The 15,903-nt window shown below is 43.2% G+C and overlaps 2 protein-coding genes across 2 annotated transcripts in view; one reads left to right on the plus strand and one right to left on the minus strand.

Moving 5' to 3' along the window:
- LOC116310699 (transcription factor IIIB 90 kDa subunit-like) overlaps positions 1-15,903 on the plus strand; it is a 121,730-nt gene that overhangs the window by 22,369 nt on the left and 83,458 nt on the right. The window contains exons 4-5 of the mRNA XM_039603225.1: positions 560-632; positions 12,815-12,964. Coding sequence (XP_039459159.1) covers positions 560-632; positions 12,815-12,964 — 223 coding nt within the window. The remainder of the gene's footprint in view (positions 1-559; positions 633-12,814; positions 12,965-15,903) is intronic.
- Positions 2,129-6,659, minus strand: LOC116310700 (BTB/POZ domain-containing protein 6-B). The gene is made up of 4 exons (XM_031727566.2): positions 5,627-6,659; positions 4,892-4,982; positions 4,557-4,675; positions 2,129-3,994 (listed from the first exon to the last, which is right to left on the minus strand). The coding sequence occupies exons 1-4, from the start codon at positions 6,052-6,054 to the stop codon at positions 2,962-2,964; spliced, it is 1,671 nt and encodes a 556-aa protein (XP_031583426.2). The 5' UTR covers positions 6,055-6,659; the 3' UTR covers positions 2,129-2,961.

A 15,903-nucleotide genomic window follows, 5' to 3' on the forward strand; every position in this document is an offset into this window, starting at 1 on the left:
AGTCGGTTACCAGCAGTTGCCTTCACCTTAACATGAAACAGTCAGATTATTCAGTTATTGTGCTTTATTTGTAAATATAGATGTCTCTAAGGGGCTTTCTTAATCATCAGTGATGAAGATATTTAAGTTGCTTTTAAAATTTGATGAGTTCATCACAACAAGCAAAAGCGTTACCATTTTCTGGGCTGTTCAGAGTGAAGAAAAGTCAGGACTGTCCAGACCGAGCGGAAAAACCAAAAGATGCGGGCACAGCGAGTGCAGCTGCAGGTATTTTGATTAGAAATGAGCCTACAGCTCCAAATCACAGACACATTAAAGCAAAATGTTCTGCAACCTTCAGGTCAATTATGTAACCAGAACACTTGTCCTGCCGGTGATGCAACGGCCTTATTTCATATCCTGATAGTGTGCTTAATCGCACTCTACTATAATTCTGTAAGTGGCTTTGAATGGATTTAATGGCTCCTGGAGTCATTAGATACACTTTTCCTGGCAGCGCGAGGTGGTTTACGTCTGCTGAATAACATCGTTTACTCATCCTGTGTTGTCTCATCCACAGGTGAACGTCTATGTGTTGGGAAGAACGTTTCTTGTTCTGGCCAGAGAACTTTGCATCAACGCTCCTGCTATAGGTATGACCTCCACTTTACTCTGTTTACTGTGAGTTGTGTTATAAAAATGCTGAATAAGGTGTGACATAAGTTTTACTTTATACCTTTCACATATTGTAAAGACCAGAAATGTTCACTATAGGTTTAATAACAGGGAAAAGAAGCTGGAGCTGGAGGATGTCTGCTGGTAAATTATTATAGTCCCCTCTAATGAAAAGCTGTATACACTCACTTAACCTTTCATTAAGTATACCTGTTTAACTTCTCTGTAGCACATGGCAATCATAGCCAATCATATAACAGCAACTCACTGCATTTATGTTAGGCAGCTCGGATTCACAGGATGGTCCAAACATAGGAAAATGTCTAGATAGCAGCAGATCTCTGGGCAAAAATGCCCCGTTGGTGTCAAAAAAGTACGGCTAGACTGCTTCAAGCTGTTAGAAGGACAACAGAAACTCAAATAAGCACTCATTACAGCCAGGGAGGAGCATGTCTGGACGTACAGCATGTCAAACCTTGTAGCAGATAGACTTCACAGCAGCAGAAGACCACACCAGGTGTCACTTCTGTGGGCTAAGAACAGGAAACCAAGGATGTAATTCAAACAGGCTCAACAAAAGTAGACCATAGAAGGTCAGAAAAGCGGCCCGGTCTGCTCAGTTTTGATTTGTGCTGCGACATTTGGATGGTAGAGTCGGAATTTGGTATAAAGAACATGAAAGCGGGGACTGATTTGTATCAACGGTTCAGGCTGGCAGTGGTGTAATGTAATGAGAGGTTATCATCATGGGTGTGGAGCTGACAAATCTGCAGCAACTGCATGACAACAACTGCTCAATATGGACCAAACTCTGTGAGGAATGTTTGCACCAACTTTGTTGAATCTTTGCAGACATGCATGGAGAGGGTCCAGCCCAGTACTAGAAGGTACACCAAATAAAGTGGCCGGTGTATATTACACCTTTCTGTAAAAATATTATTTTCAAAAGTGAGTTATTTCTTCACACTGTTGAAAGCTCCTCCAGAGATTTAAACTTTCAGAACAGGGGAAAAACTGATGAGGTGGAGGGCAGTCACACCAAAATATGTTTTATTCTAATTTTTCTGTTTTCTACCCTTTGTTCAAATTGTCTAATAAATAAAATCGGTCCATGTCATTGTTTCTGAAAGCATCCCATACTTTTTGTGAAGTACGGCATATTATTAGCTTATTAAACTCAAGAGTTTGACTTTTCTACATTTACAAAAACTCAAATGTGACCACCTTTGATTTTTGTAAGGCTGGTCTGGTCTGCAGCTACCAGGACAATTATGAGCTCTGTTGTCACTTTGCCTTGAACTGAACACGACGAGCCTTCCTGCCAAAGCAGAAGTGCAGTAACATTAACTATAATGTACAAAATATTTTGGGAAACTGTCTAAGAAAATCACTGGTTTAGGCTCTGCTTTCCTCGTGCATAGCTTTGCATGTCCATTATAGTGTTTTGCCAGCGTTAATGTAAGTGTGCTGTCTCTTAAATGCACTGTGCAGTTTATTTAGGAGGAAACACGATGAGGACTCCAAATCCTCACTTACAAAAAGAGACATAACCCTTATCAATCCTCAAATCTGTGCTTGCCAAACTCCATGCAAGTGAGGTAGAAACCTAATGTGTAGTTCCCACTTTAGTTACCAGAGGGCGCTGCTGCCCCTCAAATCCCCCACTCCCTCACCCAGAGCCCATAAGATGTGACATGTGCGGCTTTCTCACATAACCTTTATATTTCGGCAGGTGTATAAGCATTCTTGTACAGAACACATCTGCTCATCAACAGCATCAAGCTGTTAACAGATAATTGTATTTTACAAAAAGACACAACGTTTCTGAGGCCGTCCTCTGAAGTGCAAAACGACTCTGTTCTTGACAAGATTTCTACTTTTTTTTTCTGCATGAGAATCGAACACTACATAAAGTTTGCTCCTCGGGTGATATTGCTGCCTGGACTATAGTAACAACATTGTATATAGACTTGCAATTACACAATTTGAAGCAGACCCTACTTGTTCCAGTTCTGGAGCTCAGCTTGATTACATAACCACAGGTCACTGTATTAATGTTGTTTCTACAGCAGCCGCAGCCCTTGAAAAACATAAGCTTCTGAGCGAATAACGTTAAATCAGCATTTAAATAAAAAAATAACATTAAATTAAATAAGATAAAACAGCTCCTTCGCTTTTAAAATAGTCTCTTATAGAACTAACCAGGCCATTTAGTGTGACATTACTCAAGTGTCTTTTAATGCTACATTACTTTGAAGGTTGGGAGGCAGCGATAGACCTAATTTCCCATCAGCAGTCCAGAGCAGCTTATGCATAGAACACAAGCTCGGGGATCTGTCCTCCCTGTACTCCAGTCCCGTTGGTGCTGTCGGAGGAGCACTGGAACTGAAACGTGACCTTCCCGCACTGCACCTCCGTCATGCCCTCCTGGCCGAAGTAGCTCAGCTCATTCCCGTCCAGGACGGCGCTCACTGTGTAGAACGCGTCCTGCTCCACCTGAACAGGATGCTCGAACCACACCGGGAACGTGCTGCTCGAGCCGTCCGACACAAACTTTGTCAGGTTCTGCGCCAGGATCACCCCCTGTCTCTTAAGCTCGATTTTCACGCTGTACTCTGCTTTGCCGCCGCTCGACCCGTACAGGCCCAAACCGGCAATAAAGATCCGCTTGTCCACAGCAAACTGGATGCTGTCGCACCGGCCGCGGTAGCGCCACTGGTTGCTCCGGTAGGCCGAGGACTGGAAGCGGTGGCACCTCTGAGGAGCCAAGCCCTTCCTGGGATTCAGAGGGAAGTCTAGTTGGGGCTTTTTGGCCGCAGTGTACCACAGGAAGACATTGTGCGTCTCCTCCAGTGTCAGGATGTCCGACTGCGCTGCACCGTTTGCAAATTCGTCCAGGCTCATGGTGGGGATGCGCACCAAGAACAGCGCCTTACCCAGGACCTCTCTTTTGTTGCGAGTGGTGGGCCCCAAACCCTGTCTCTTGCATTCTGCCGTGGCCCAGTTCATGACCGCCTCAAACACCACCACTTCTTTGGTGTTGAGGGTCTCCCGCCGCAAGATGATGTCCAGCGTCTGCAGGTCAATTTCACAGAAGCCCTCCGAGCGGAGCGCGAGTTCGGCCTGGGCGTCAATTACCTCCCAGCAGCGCTGCGTCAGCTCGGGCTCCTCAAACAGGCGGCTCTGAGAGAGCAGCACGCAGGCATTCTTGGCCTCCAGGCTGGTCTCCAGGAAGGTGACGCAGGCCTTGGCCAGTGCAGGGACGATGTACTTTTTGGCAGCGTACAAGGTGGCCAGCACCGTGTCTGCCTCCAGGTCGATCTCATCGCTGTACAAGTACCTGGGAGAAAGAAAAGAGCCTTAAATGTACAGAAATCAGACTGGCTGACAGATGATATGCTGACTAAGAAGGTACAGTGATGAACACATTTAAGTGACTCTGGCTCCGCATTTCTTCTTCTTCCTACTGTATCAAAAGACTCAGCAAACAAAAAAAGGGAATTCTTTTCCTTCCCAAAGAAGATTATATAACACCATTATACATAATCCTACCCGTTTTCCAGAAAGTCTGCAGAGCAACAATCTGTGCTACGCTTTTAGCCAGCGCTACTGAATGAGCAACAAAGGCATGTTATTTATAACTACTAGTGTGCATAAAGGCAAACTGTCAGGATGAGGAAAAGGGGGGAAAAAAAAAAATGTTGCCAGTCGAACAAAGAGCGCTGAGAAAACCAGCAATTACAGAGCACCGCGCCGCTGCCACGGCTCTCTGGCGCTCCGAGCATTTTGGCATTCGCCTCTGCTTAGCTTTGGATGAGTAATAATATGCTTTGAAGTGACACTGACTGTGCTTGTCATCTCAGCTTCTGGTTGGCTGTGCGAAGGGATGGTGAGTGGCTTACTTCAGCAGAATTAGAAAAGCAGCAGGTTCCACATCTGGGATATGGATCTCAGACTCCTCCTCCGCCAGATCGCTGTAAAACATGGCACAGAAGACGGAGCTTCCCACGGCCAGCACGTACTGAGAAGGGAGGGGAGAGGGAGGAGACAGATGCGTCAGAGAAACCAGAGGCGCTCGTCTTTCACAAGTTCAACACTAGAGCCGATATATTACCTCGCATTGTCCTCTGAGCTCATATTTAAATTTAAAGCTCAAATATCAACATTAGTTAAGTTAGTGCATAAGCTTCCCGTCTTTCTCTGGTTTGCAGCGATTTTTCCGAGATGCACTCCTTACCTTGTGTGCGGGAACCTTCTGCGAGGCCCCCAAGGGCCCGACAATGAAGTGGACATCAGCCATCAGCTCATTGTTAAACATCAAGGCGTTCCTAAAAACAGAGCAGGTTTCACGAGTAAGCCTCAACTATTGTATAACATCAAGTCCTCCCACACTGCTTTTGCCTAGAGACACTGGTTATTTTCATAGATTTAGGGACGATGTAGCTCTAACAGGAGGGCTGCAGGGAGAAAAGAGGACTACCCTCTTATTGTTTTCACACTTTATCCCTCAGCCTCGAAAATGTCAGCTCATTGGGATCTATGGAAAGTTCCCCAGAGTGCTTGGTGACATTTTTAAAATGTCTTGTTTTGGCAGATCAACAGTTCAAACTCAAGTGGGATTTGTTTACTGCCAGAATAAATTAAAGAGATTAAAGAACGGTAGGAGCAAATAAGTAAAACAAACAAAAAAGCTCATGTTGGTTTAGATAAAAGCTCCAACAGTAAATCAATTTTCTAGAAACTTGAGGGAGTAAAAGTAAAAGTAAAATGAGCATGAGCGATCCTCACAGCAGTGATTTTCGTGCACTTTGCTGCTGCTGCTGTCAGCTTCCGTGTTAATACAGCGAGTCAAAGCGGCTGTCATTACTCTGACAGCGACTCTTTCGCACTGCGATCCCTGTAACCGGGCTTTGCGCACAGTGTGCCCCGGTAGATTACGGCGGATAAGTGTCCTCTGTGTTTCTGGAGTTACCTCTCTCGGAGCGTGGGGTGGCTGCACTGCCAGCTGGGTGGGTCTACGTTGTTGTTGTTGATGTTTTGCTGGGTGGTCGGGGTGGTCGCCGCGCTCCCTCCGCCGCCGCCGCTGCTCCCGCTGGCCTGGCACACCTGCAGCTCCTTGGTCTTCTCCGCGTCAGCCACCGTAGTTCCGTTGGCCAGGTTGGTGTTATTGGTGTTGTTAGCGGGGTACAACTCCGCAGCCATCTTCTTCTCCTTCTCCTTCTGCTGCTGCTTTTTCTTGCTCGACAGGGACAGAGTCAGGATCTCATAACATAGCGGCAGCCGGCCCGGCAGCTTGGTTACCTTCTTGGACTTTTTCAGTGTTTCTGGAAGTAGCAGCAAATAAGTCAAACACCTCATGATCCGGCCATGATGGAGCAACCTGCAGTCTGCCGTTGGCATCTGCACGAGCAGCCGATCTTCTGGGTTTTTTCCTCCTCTCCCTCTCTCTCTTTCTCGCTGTCTCTTTAATACCCGGTGCAATAAACTGCTGTCGGGCTCGACATGAAGCTTGTCGCTGCGGTGGATTTTGTGTTTTTCTTTTTTTCCTTTCCTGTGCGGTCCGGTTCCTACAACGCCGGTTTCAAACGGCACCGACAGCGAAGTTTACGCGACAGCATCTAAATATCCTCCCAGGCCCACTGCTGTCCGTTTCCACATCCACTCGCAACTTTCGACCTCAAACACTTGTTTTTTTTCCCCCGTTCCTCGGCGGTCAGCTCATCCTCTCCGAGCGCACAAATGTCCGCGAAGCTTCGCTTGTTTTCTCCCTTTTCCAGCGAGTGGGTAATCCGGATAGTCGCAGCTGGTAGTCAAGTCCAGCCTATTTTATTCCCACCCCGCCTCTGCGTTAATCCTCACGCACATTTCTCTCCCGATTTTTTTCCTCTTTTTCTCCGAATCGGCTGTAGACCGACACGAAGCCAGCTACGATGTTCCGCTGCTGCCGAGGTAAATAATCATTTGTCGGGAGTTTTTAAGCTCCGCTCGGTTTTTTCGCCCCCCCCCCCCTCTCATTTTTTTTTTTTTTTTTTTACCTCCCTGCCCCCCGCCCCCTCCTCCTTTTTTTTTGGTCGTGATCTCCTTGAACGCCCATAACCCGCTGAGGACCAATAACAATCACGCATTGCGCTGACGTGAGGCCAAAGAGGCCCCTCCCTCACTAGCTCCGCAGAGTGCGTCACAGGACAGACGCTCTGATCTCTCCTCCTCCTCAGAGGAGCAGGGCTGGAGTGAAAGACAATACACACCAGGGGGACAACACAAGTAACCCCCCCAACCCCCCACCTATGCAGACACACACTTCTGTTTAGGACGACCCCTACAGATGTGTCTTTGTGTTCCCGTGTGGTTAATAAGTGTGACTTAAAATTTGTTTGATGCCACTGGAGTCACTCTGTGGCAGTCTTGGGACTTTTGTGAGTCTTTGTTCTTTTTGTAAGTTTTTGTGCTTGTTTTGTCAGTTTTGCATCCCATTTGTATCTGTTTTTGGTAATTTAAAAAAAATCTTTTATTAGACATTATGTATATATTTATAGTCTGAAATGTTTTTTTGCTTGTCCCATTTCCCATGGTTGATTCCATTTTATATTTCTTTGGTTGTTTTCTCTCTGTGGTCATTTTTAGCTCTTTTGTCTGAAGATCGTGCAATAAACTTGTAGGATGACAAGTTGTTTGTTTCTCTCTGCACAGTTAACAAGAATTGCTCCTCCTAGGACAGTGGTCAGATTTTAGATTAATTTGCTTTAGTGTTGTGCAATACTGCAGATTTTGGTGTTGATCATATACAGAGTAAATGCAGGGCCAGTATTATGTAGGGGAAAGCGGTGTGTCATGATTAATAAGATGAATCATCATCAATTTGCAAATTCTGAACACATTTTAATGACCACTGAATCCGTATAGTGTATAGTATAGTGTCAGAATGTAGTACAGTAGCATATTTAGTTTAATTTTCATTTCTAAAAAAATATTTATTTTACACAATTCAGTGGGCTACATACTGAACTCGGAGTATAGAAACAAAGTATCGATCCTACTGCGCTGGTAACAGTCTGATACCAATACAGCGTTGCTATCAATGCTATTGATACTCGCATCATTCACCTATGGTTCATTTTACAGGCACTTCTTTTGTCCTCGTTGTTCAATTTCTTCCAAATTTTTAAGTATACACTTCAAACTATTCCAACATATGCCAGATATGGCATGTTTTTGGCTAACAGCTCTTTGGGAAACACCTTGTTAGTGCAAAAATACTAATTTTATGCCCGTTAAACTGACAGTGATAACAGTGACTGTATTAGCTGTAGAGCTGGGCGATAAAACGATAACGATATGTATTGCGAAATAACTTTTTCTCGATAGAAAAATGAAACTATTGCGATAGACCTCATCTCTCTCTTCCTGTCTTATAAAAAAACCCAATAGCCAATAAAAATTAAGTAGCGCAGAGCCGAACCAATCACAGCCGCAGTGTCACGTCACGTAACTTGTTACGTACAGCTCAAGTGCCAAGGCGCACGTGTGTATTTGTTTGAGAAGCAGCCAGCCGCCGTGCCGGGTTTTTGGTGACCAGAATACCGAAGGGAACACAGATGACGGTTCCAATGTCGGAGAGATTGTCGAAAGGAAAGGCCAGAGAAGTTCCGTAGTGTGGAGGTATTTCGCTATTTGAAGTCTGACAAAAACAGCGTAACGCGCACTGTAAATTGTGCTGAAAGCATGTTCCCACAAAGTCTGGAAATACAACAAACCTTTTTTATCACCTGAAGCAGTGCCACCCACTGGAGCACGCTCAATCTCTGACTGAAAGCGCTAATTCGTCATCGAAAACAACCAGGGGAATCCCTGTGAAGCAGCAACAGTCAATTGAGTCGGCCGCCAGCGCCTTACCATATGACAAAAAGGTAAGAGCCATAGCAACATAACGAATGCCATAGCTTACTGTCTTGCTAAAGACATGCTACCAATAAACACGGTCGAAAATGAAGGATTCAAGCAGCTAATTAAGGTAGTGGATCCTCGTTACCAACTCCCTGGACATAAACATTTCTCTCAGACAGCGCCCAAAGCAATATTATGTAAGTTGGTCAATTTTGTCTCTTTTCTGTAAAATAAACTAAGATTTATTTTTAGAATTAATATTTTGTTTCTAAGTGGAACTGACAATTTAGTAGTCTGTTTTGTTTGTTCTATTTTGAAACTTAAACGCTTTAGCGGCTGCCTTTTGTGTAGATTGTAATATTTGCCTTTATTTTGCATAAAACTGGTGGTGGTCAGAGGGCCCGATGGCGCCACTGTCCGCAGCCTCGCCTCTGTCAGTGCGCCCAGGGCAGCTGTGGCTACAACGTAGCTTGCCATTGCCAGTGTGTGAATGTGTGCGTGAATGGGTGAATGACTGAATGTAGTGTAAAGCGCTTTGGGGTCCTTAGGGACTGAGTAAAGCGCTATACAAATGCAGGCCATTTACCATTTTTACCATAAAACTGAAGCCTCATTTTAAGTACATCTGCCCTGTTGAACTTATTATGGAAAATGAATATTTAAATCAAAACAAGCTGCTGATTATTTCACATTTTATTTGTGAGCAACATCACATTTAAATCTTACATATATAGTTATTTGGCTTATATCGTGATATATATCGTTATCGCCTGAAATGAAAAAAGCATATCATGATATGAAAAAATCTTATATCGCCCAGCTCTAATTAGCTGTATTTCTTTTTTTAGTAATTGCTTAATTAATTCTGTTTAGTTACATTAACAACATTGTAAGCACAGTGATGAATAAAACCATTACTTACCCTGCACCAGTGTTAATTCAGTTATCTTTTTCTGACAAAATCAAGCAGTAAGTAATTAAAAGCTAATGCACGAAGACAACAACGACGATGAAATGTATTTAAACTTTTGTCAACAAAAGGAAACGAGATGAAAATATTCTGGAGAGATGAGATCTAATTAGAACTAATCAAGTTGTGTAGGTAGGCGGGATGGGTTTGGAAGCGATCCAATCAGAAGTAATAACCTTGTGCAGTAAGGTTAGACACGCACATTTGATCTGCCCCCCGGGAAACGGTACAATTAGCTTCCAACCTCCCTGTTTCTCATGAAAATGAAGCAAAATGTCAGCATTTCAGAGGAAAAGAATGGTGCACACGTTTCACTTTTGATTTCAAGGAAAAAACTTTAACACTTTATATATTACTCAACTTTAGTTTTAGACTACTATAGTCAATTAAAACAAAACAAAAAATTAGAAGTCTAAATTATGCCTACAACAAATACAAAATTAACAGTGCCCTGCAGTATATCCACCAATACAAAGTATCTAACAAACTAGTATAAATGTAACAGTATTAGCAAAACTTTGTTTGCTACATTGTAAATTCCTAAAAGCTGTTTTTACTTGATGTCTAATTCTGGTCATTTCTGAAGTAAGTGATCAAACAAACAGCATGATATCATGTGTGGCGATTTAGCTTCAGTGGAGTTGAAGACCAGAAAATGATTTATGAAATTTTATTAGGCTTTAGGTCGCACTGTAGTGCTGCCGTCTTGTAGGTTCATCGATCACACGCAGAAGGATTTATTAGAGAGAAGAGGAATCTTTGAGACGGAGTCCTGTACCCAGAGTAACACAAACTAGACCAGAGAGCCATTGCAGTTTTGGGGGTTGAGGGAAGGGTGCAGCTTCCCCATGACTGAATGATAACACTTTAATGCTATTCATGAAGCCCTGCTCCCACATTTGATTGAAAGGAGCAAGTTCGCGGCCCTTCTCTGGGGGTGGTCGAAGTAATTTGGGGGAATAGAGGCGAGGCAGGTTGAGGTAAAGTGGCTACATGAAAAAGGTAAACTACAGCACTCCATCACAGAAAGACTCCTGGGCTGTTTGAGCATCACAGATTGATTATATTCGACAGTGAAAGAGGATTTGGGCCGATTTTTTTTTTCTTCTTCTTTTTCTTAAACAACCTCTTTTTTTCAGGCTGGTTTTGAGTTTACAGACACCGAGTAAAAAGTTGGAACAGTGATGGCCAGCTCTGCACACGTATCATTACACGGTGCAGAGGGGGGAAGGGATCAGCCTGGATCTTATTACCAGCTGGCTCTACCAGCTTTCCACTGGGCTGCTCTTTAAACAGAGCCTCTGACTTCAAAAGGTATTTGACTCCGCTATCACAGTCAGGGCAAAAAACTCAACTTTTTGTCTGCAGGCTACAGTGGGAACCGGATTCCTCCTCATTTGAGTTTTAAACTGGATTTCAGAGCATGGTAAAATCATTTTTCACAATAAAAAGCGACTAAAGGCAAACGGGCCACCTGCCAGGCAGTTTCATGGTAAAAGCAGGTGGTCGTGATGTTTTTAAAAAGTATTTTCCATAAAGTTTATGACATACAAAACTGTACAAGTCTGTCAGAGACGGCAGAAGCGAGCAGAAAGTTTAAGTAGTGAGCTTGCGATTGGATGATTGCCCATCCAAATCCTTTCGCCAGCTGAGAAAATGTGGATGGAGTCGCTGAATGAGAAACAGGCTGCTTCGAGGTGCACTCAAGCTAAATGCTAATCCTCCAGTCCTCCAGTCCTCCAGTGGAGCTAATTAGCAGCCAGCAGTCAGAAACTGGTTTTAGTGGGAAGCTCACAGGTGGTAGTAAGTTAAGATCTGGATGTGTTTCAGGCAGGATTTTGGTCATTTTTTTGCTTTTCTTTTTTTTCTTTTGGCCTAAGAGAGGAAAAGTGTACTCGCTCTGGCATTTTGGTCTGTTTACTGCTCACACAAACCAGGGCTTGTAAACAAAAATCCATGGGCACGCGAGCAGCAGTTTATTGGACAGAGTTCTGGCTAAAGTGCCATCAGGAGAGGCCTCTGGCTCCGTGGTTGGAGAGAAGCTGAATTAAACTTGAGCACAGTGGCCTTGAATTTGTCACGGTTTATCTTCTCCAATCAGTCAAACACGAAAGAAATGCTAAATAGGATACTTACACTCATAAACTGTGTAGCGTGCTGAAGTTGCTTTAGATTACATACAGTAGCTGCTCATTCCTCAGAGAGGTGATGGGCAGTATCATGAAATCACCTTTGAAAAATAGCAGCTGAGGTATGAACAACAACAACGATGATGCCAGGTTAGGAGGCAAAAGTGAAGGGCATCATAGATGACGGTGAAGCATGAAACGGGATGGTGGCATCTCCTCACAGAGCTGGGCATGATCATCAGGCATGAGCACATTTTGTTCACAACCTCCAAAATTAGCTCCTTGACGTCAACCAGTCAAACAACCCCTGAAGTCTTTTGTGCGTTCTACTGCCCAGTGTGAGAAATGTCTCGTCTTCACTTTGATTGGCCTACAGCTTCAGATAAGGCTCATCTAAAATATTCACTTCAGTTCATTTTAGTTTTATTAATATAGCTTCAAATCACAGCAAAAATCACATCAAGGGGCTTTATAAAGGGCGTATCAAAAAGAATAATCCTTTTCAAAAGGTTATATTTTTTAAAGTAGTGGACACAGAAGCTTGAAATGAACTTAAAATACATGTCTGAATGTAAAGTTTTACTGTTAGCTGTGTTATAAGGTAAATCCCCTACATAATTCAGAGAAAATCCCAACAATCAGATGACACCTTATGAACAAGCACTTGGCAACAGTGAGAAGGAACAACTCCCTTCTAACAGGAAGAAGCCTCCAGGAGAACCAGGCTCATCTGCCATGAGGGGGGAGGGAGACGGGACAAGAGACGCACTGTGGAAGAGAGCCAGAGATTCTAAATAATGAATGAATGCGGTGTATAAACAAAATCAATCACAAAAAGGAAAAGTTTTGTTCACTAACAGAATATCTTTTTGTTTGTTTTACTGTAAAAATCAGAAATTACAGTAGAAACAGGAACTTTGTCATTTTAATTGTTTATCTATGTTTTTACTTTGGCATATTATGAATGGAGATGAGGGCATAGAAAACCTGAATGGTTCCTTGATGCTATACTATGAACTGTGGCTGTATAGCGTCCCCAGTGTTGCATTATTATGTTGACTTTGAGAACTCATGCTGTACCAAAGAAAACGTATGGGGGGAGTACAGTGACATTGTTATACATTTTTAAGGCTATCCTTGTGATTAACTCGAAAAAAATCGTTCCTTTTGCCACCAGACCCGTGCCTTTATATTCCCCGTTTTGCCCAAATGCTGGAATTTGGCGATAAGACCCGCGAGGTCTCCATGACGGCGCTGCGTCTGGTGCAGAGGATGAAGAGGGACTGGATGCACACGGGGCGAAGGCCGTCGGGACTCTGTGGAGCAGGTAACTACAAGCTGAGGCAGCACTGGGTATCTTCTTTAATTCGCAGGAGGGGTGCTGGTAGCAGCCCCGAGGCTCTGAAAATCTGAGGAAAGAAAGTGATTAATGCTCTCTGCTGGAAAGTCAAGGTGCCCTTAATCAAGATGCTTTAACCTCAGACTCTCAGAGAGCCGATCAGTGACCGGAATGCTTTGTTACATGCTTTAGTGCAAGAGGCTCATTCTCTCTGACAGGGAATAATAAAAGAAATTTTAATTTTGCCACATTTTCCTGGTGACTTCATCAGTGTGATAAGGAAGTGAATATAAGCAGACACACTCATGGGGCAGCTATAGATCAGTGTAAGGTTTTATAAGGGCTGCATGCACCTGCAGAGTTCCTGCTCTAACACAAGGATCTATCTGAATGCTGTATTTTGACAGAAAGCAGTGGTTCCCAGGTTCACACTGTGCATGCTTACACTACTAATTATGACTAATTTTTACCATAAGATTTGGATCTGTGCACTTAAGCCCTCCTGGCCTTCGATGCTTGGAGGCTCACACACAAACAGTTTATTTCTCTCGCTGTCTGGGTTATCGTGTTATCACAACATGATTCCCAGGTTAGGCAGCCAGAGCTGATGCCTGTCAGCATGAGTTGTTTCATAGAAACTTGTCTTCCTGCCAGTTTTAGTGGCAATTTTTCTAAATGCTGAGAACATCTCTCTATAAGCTTTATCTCTTAGCTATACACTATTCTAACTACATGAAGATTTTTGGTTGCAAACACGATACCTGTCTGTAAATCCTGTCTGGAATGATGTGTTTGGAAATTGTCAAATCTTCCCGCAGCGCTTTTAACATTTTAGAAGGAACCACATGGTCATGTTTTTGGTTGCGTTTGCGTCATTCTGTTTGTAAACACAAGAACTCAAAAAGTTTTGAATGAATTCTCATTAAGCTTTGTAGGGGTGTAGAGTGGGGTCGTGTTAACAACCTATTAACTTTTGGCTCACATCCACCAACATCTTCCAGGTCAACTTTTTTAAATTTGACTCTTTTAATTTGATTCCAAAATGTTTTATATCTATAAAGTATTGTTAAGAGAAGCAGAATGAGCTGCCAACATAGTTAGAAATGTACTGTTGTATAATATTATCTAATAAAGTTATTCATGTCTAGTTATTTACAAATCAATAGCTATAAAGTAAATCTGTCACGTTGCCTTTATCTGATTTTTACTGCACTACAAACTTCTTAAGGTATGTTTAAAAAACAACAAAGAAAAATAAATGAATATATACAAATTACAATACTCTTAACTTAAAAGTAAATACTACCCAGAGAGTGAGTGCAGGTTTGCGCTCTCTGACTGCTTCTGGTTTTATTTGCACTTGTTTAATTTCAGCTTAATGTGAGAGTCTTTGCCGTCGTTTGCGGTCGAGCTGGTTTCTCCTCTCGCTGCTCTCGAGTTCACTGTCGGTGTACTCCTCACACGAGAGTAGCGGAGGAGATTTGATGCTGGTGACAAAGGATAACAGTTACGTTACTGCACTGGGATGAAAACTTCCAAAGAAGTGTGAGCTCCAACAGTACAGATGAAATGTGGGAGATAAAGAGAGCTCTGTTGTTGGAGCTCTGTTGCCTGAAGCATGAAGAACGTGCTGGTGTAGCAGGAGGGAAATGCCTCCAACTTCTGACTCTTTGCTGTTGGCTAACTCTGTGCTCGTCTGCTTCTCCCCTTAGCAGCTGCTGCACTCCTGCTGACATGCAGCACAGCACACAGAGCAATGTAGACCTGAAGTGCATAGATCCACTCCGGATACCCCATCTAGCTTTTGAGGCACTATTGGACCGATAGCTGGTCCAAATATCAGAACAGTGCTGGACAGTTAATAAATGATACATGATTCAGTTACTTTCACAAAGTCATTTCAGTTATTTTTAAGTTTTTGAAAGTCCAGTTTTTATCTTTCAGCTTTAAAAGGCTGATGGGGTAGTGTGATCACCCCGCTGGGTGTGGACACACAACACTGTGATCACGATAACTTGCTCTAATCTCGGTGACCCTGACCTCAAGGTCAAGGTTAGAGGTCAGGTTTTCTGAAAAACTCTTTCTTGAGTTTCCAAGGAGCTTGGAAAAAAAAAAAAGTGACTGAATTTCTTTAAGTTCATGAAGATGTTTTACGTCTCAACCAAGAAGCTTCTGGAGTTATTTGCGGTAACTCAAGTGCGAAGACACTGATGATTTTCAGATTGACACCATAGGTGCAGTCTTATAAAATAAGAACATGATAAGATAAGATAAGATAACCTTTATTAGTCCCACTCGTGGGAAATTTGTTTTGTTACAGCAGTGGACAGTGCAACGTTGCATAGAAAAATTAGAGAAAAACACTGGAATAAGATGTCAATAAGATACTGTATACAACAGAATAGAATAAAATAAAATACTATATACAATCTAATAAAATAGAATAAAGTAGAATACAAATGCTATGTACAATTGAGTATAATACAACGATGCCAGAAACCAAAACCAAAGACGAGCATTGTTTAATCACGGGTGCTGCACAGTCAGCTGCACCTCTCGCAGTGTTTGCAGCCTTGCTGAGTGTTCCCACTGCGGATCTTTTGGTCACCTGCCAGTGAAACCTGTGGGAAAGCCGATCCTGCCAGCACCTGTCTAAGCTAACTGCAGCATGTGAGGTTTTTGATTTCCCACCAGGTACGTCATCGTCTTTACGGGACTTTGGTGGTGCAGTTTATATTAAACAGCTGAACTCAAAGGCCTTCCTTCCTTATTGTGTTGTGATTGCTACAAAGCCCAGTACACTGAGGCTTTGTGCATTACCTGCTAAGACGTCCTGAAATCAAATCGCCGCCTTCTGCTGCTCCCTGCATGTTTACTCCCATGGTTTCAGTTTTCATCTTTCTCTGTTACTCTGCTGGATTACCTTA

The sequence above is a fragment of the Oreochromis aureus genome, linkage group 19, assembly GCF_013358895.1.
Source record: "Oreochromis aureus strain Israel breed Guangdong linkage group 19, ZZ_aureus, whole genome shotgun sequence".
NCBI classification, from domain to species: domain Eukaryota; kingdom Metazoa; phylum Chordata; class Actinopteri; order Cichliformes; family Cichlidae; genus Oreochromis; species Oreochromis aureus.

Coding starts and splice junctions, on each gene's coding strand:
- LOC116310700 (XM_031727566.2), bottom strand. CDS start 6,054: ATGCCAACGGCAGACTGCAGGTTGCTCCATCATGGCCGGATCATGAGG. Junction 4,983..5,626: donor CACCCCACGCTCCGAGAGAG/GTAACTCCAGAA, acceptor CTCTGTTTTTAG/GAACGCCTTGATGTTTAACA. Junction 4,676..4,891: donor AGAAGGTTCCCGCACACAAG/GTAAGGAGTGCA, acceptor CTCCCTTCTCAG/TACGTGCTGGCCGTGGGAAG.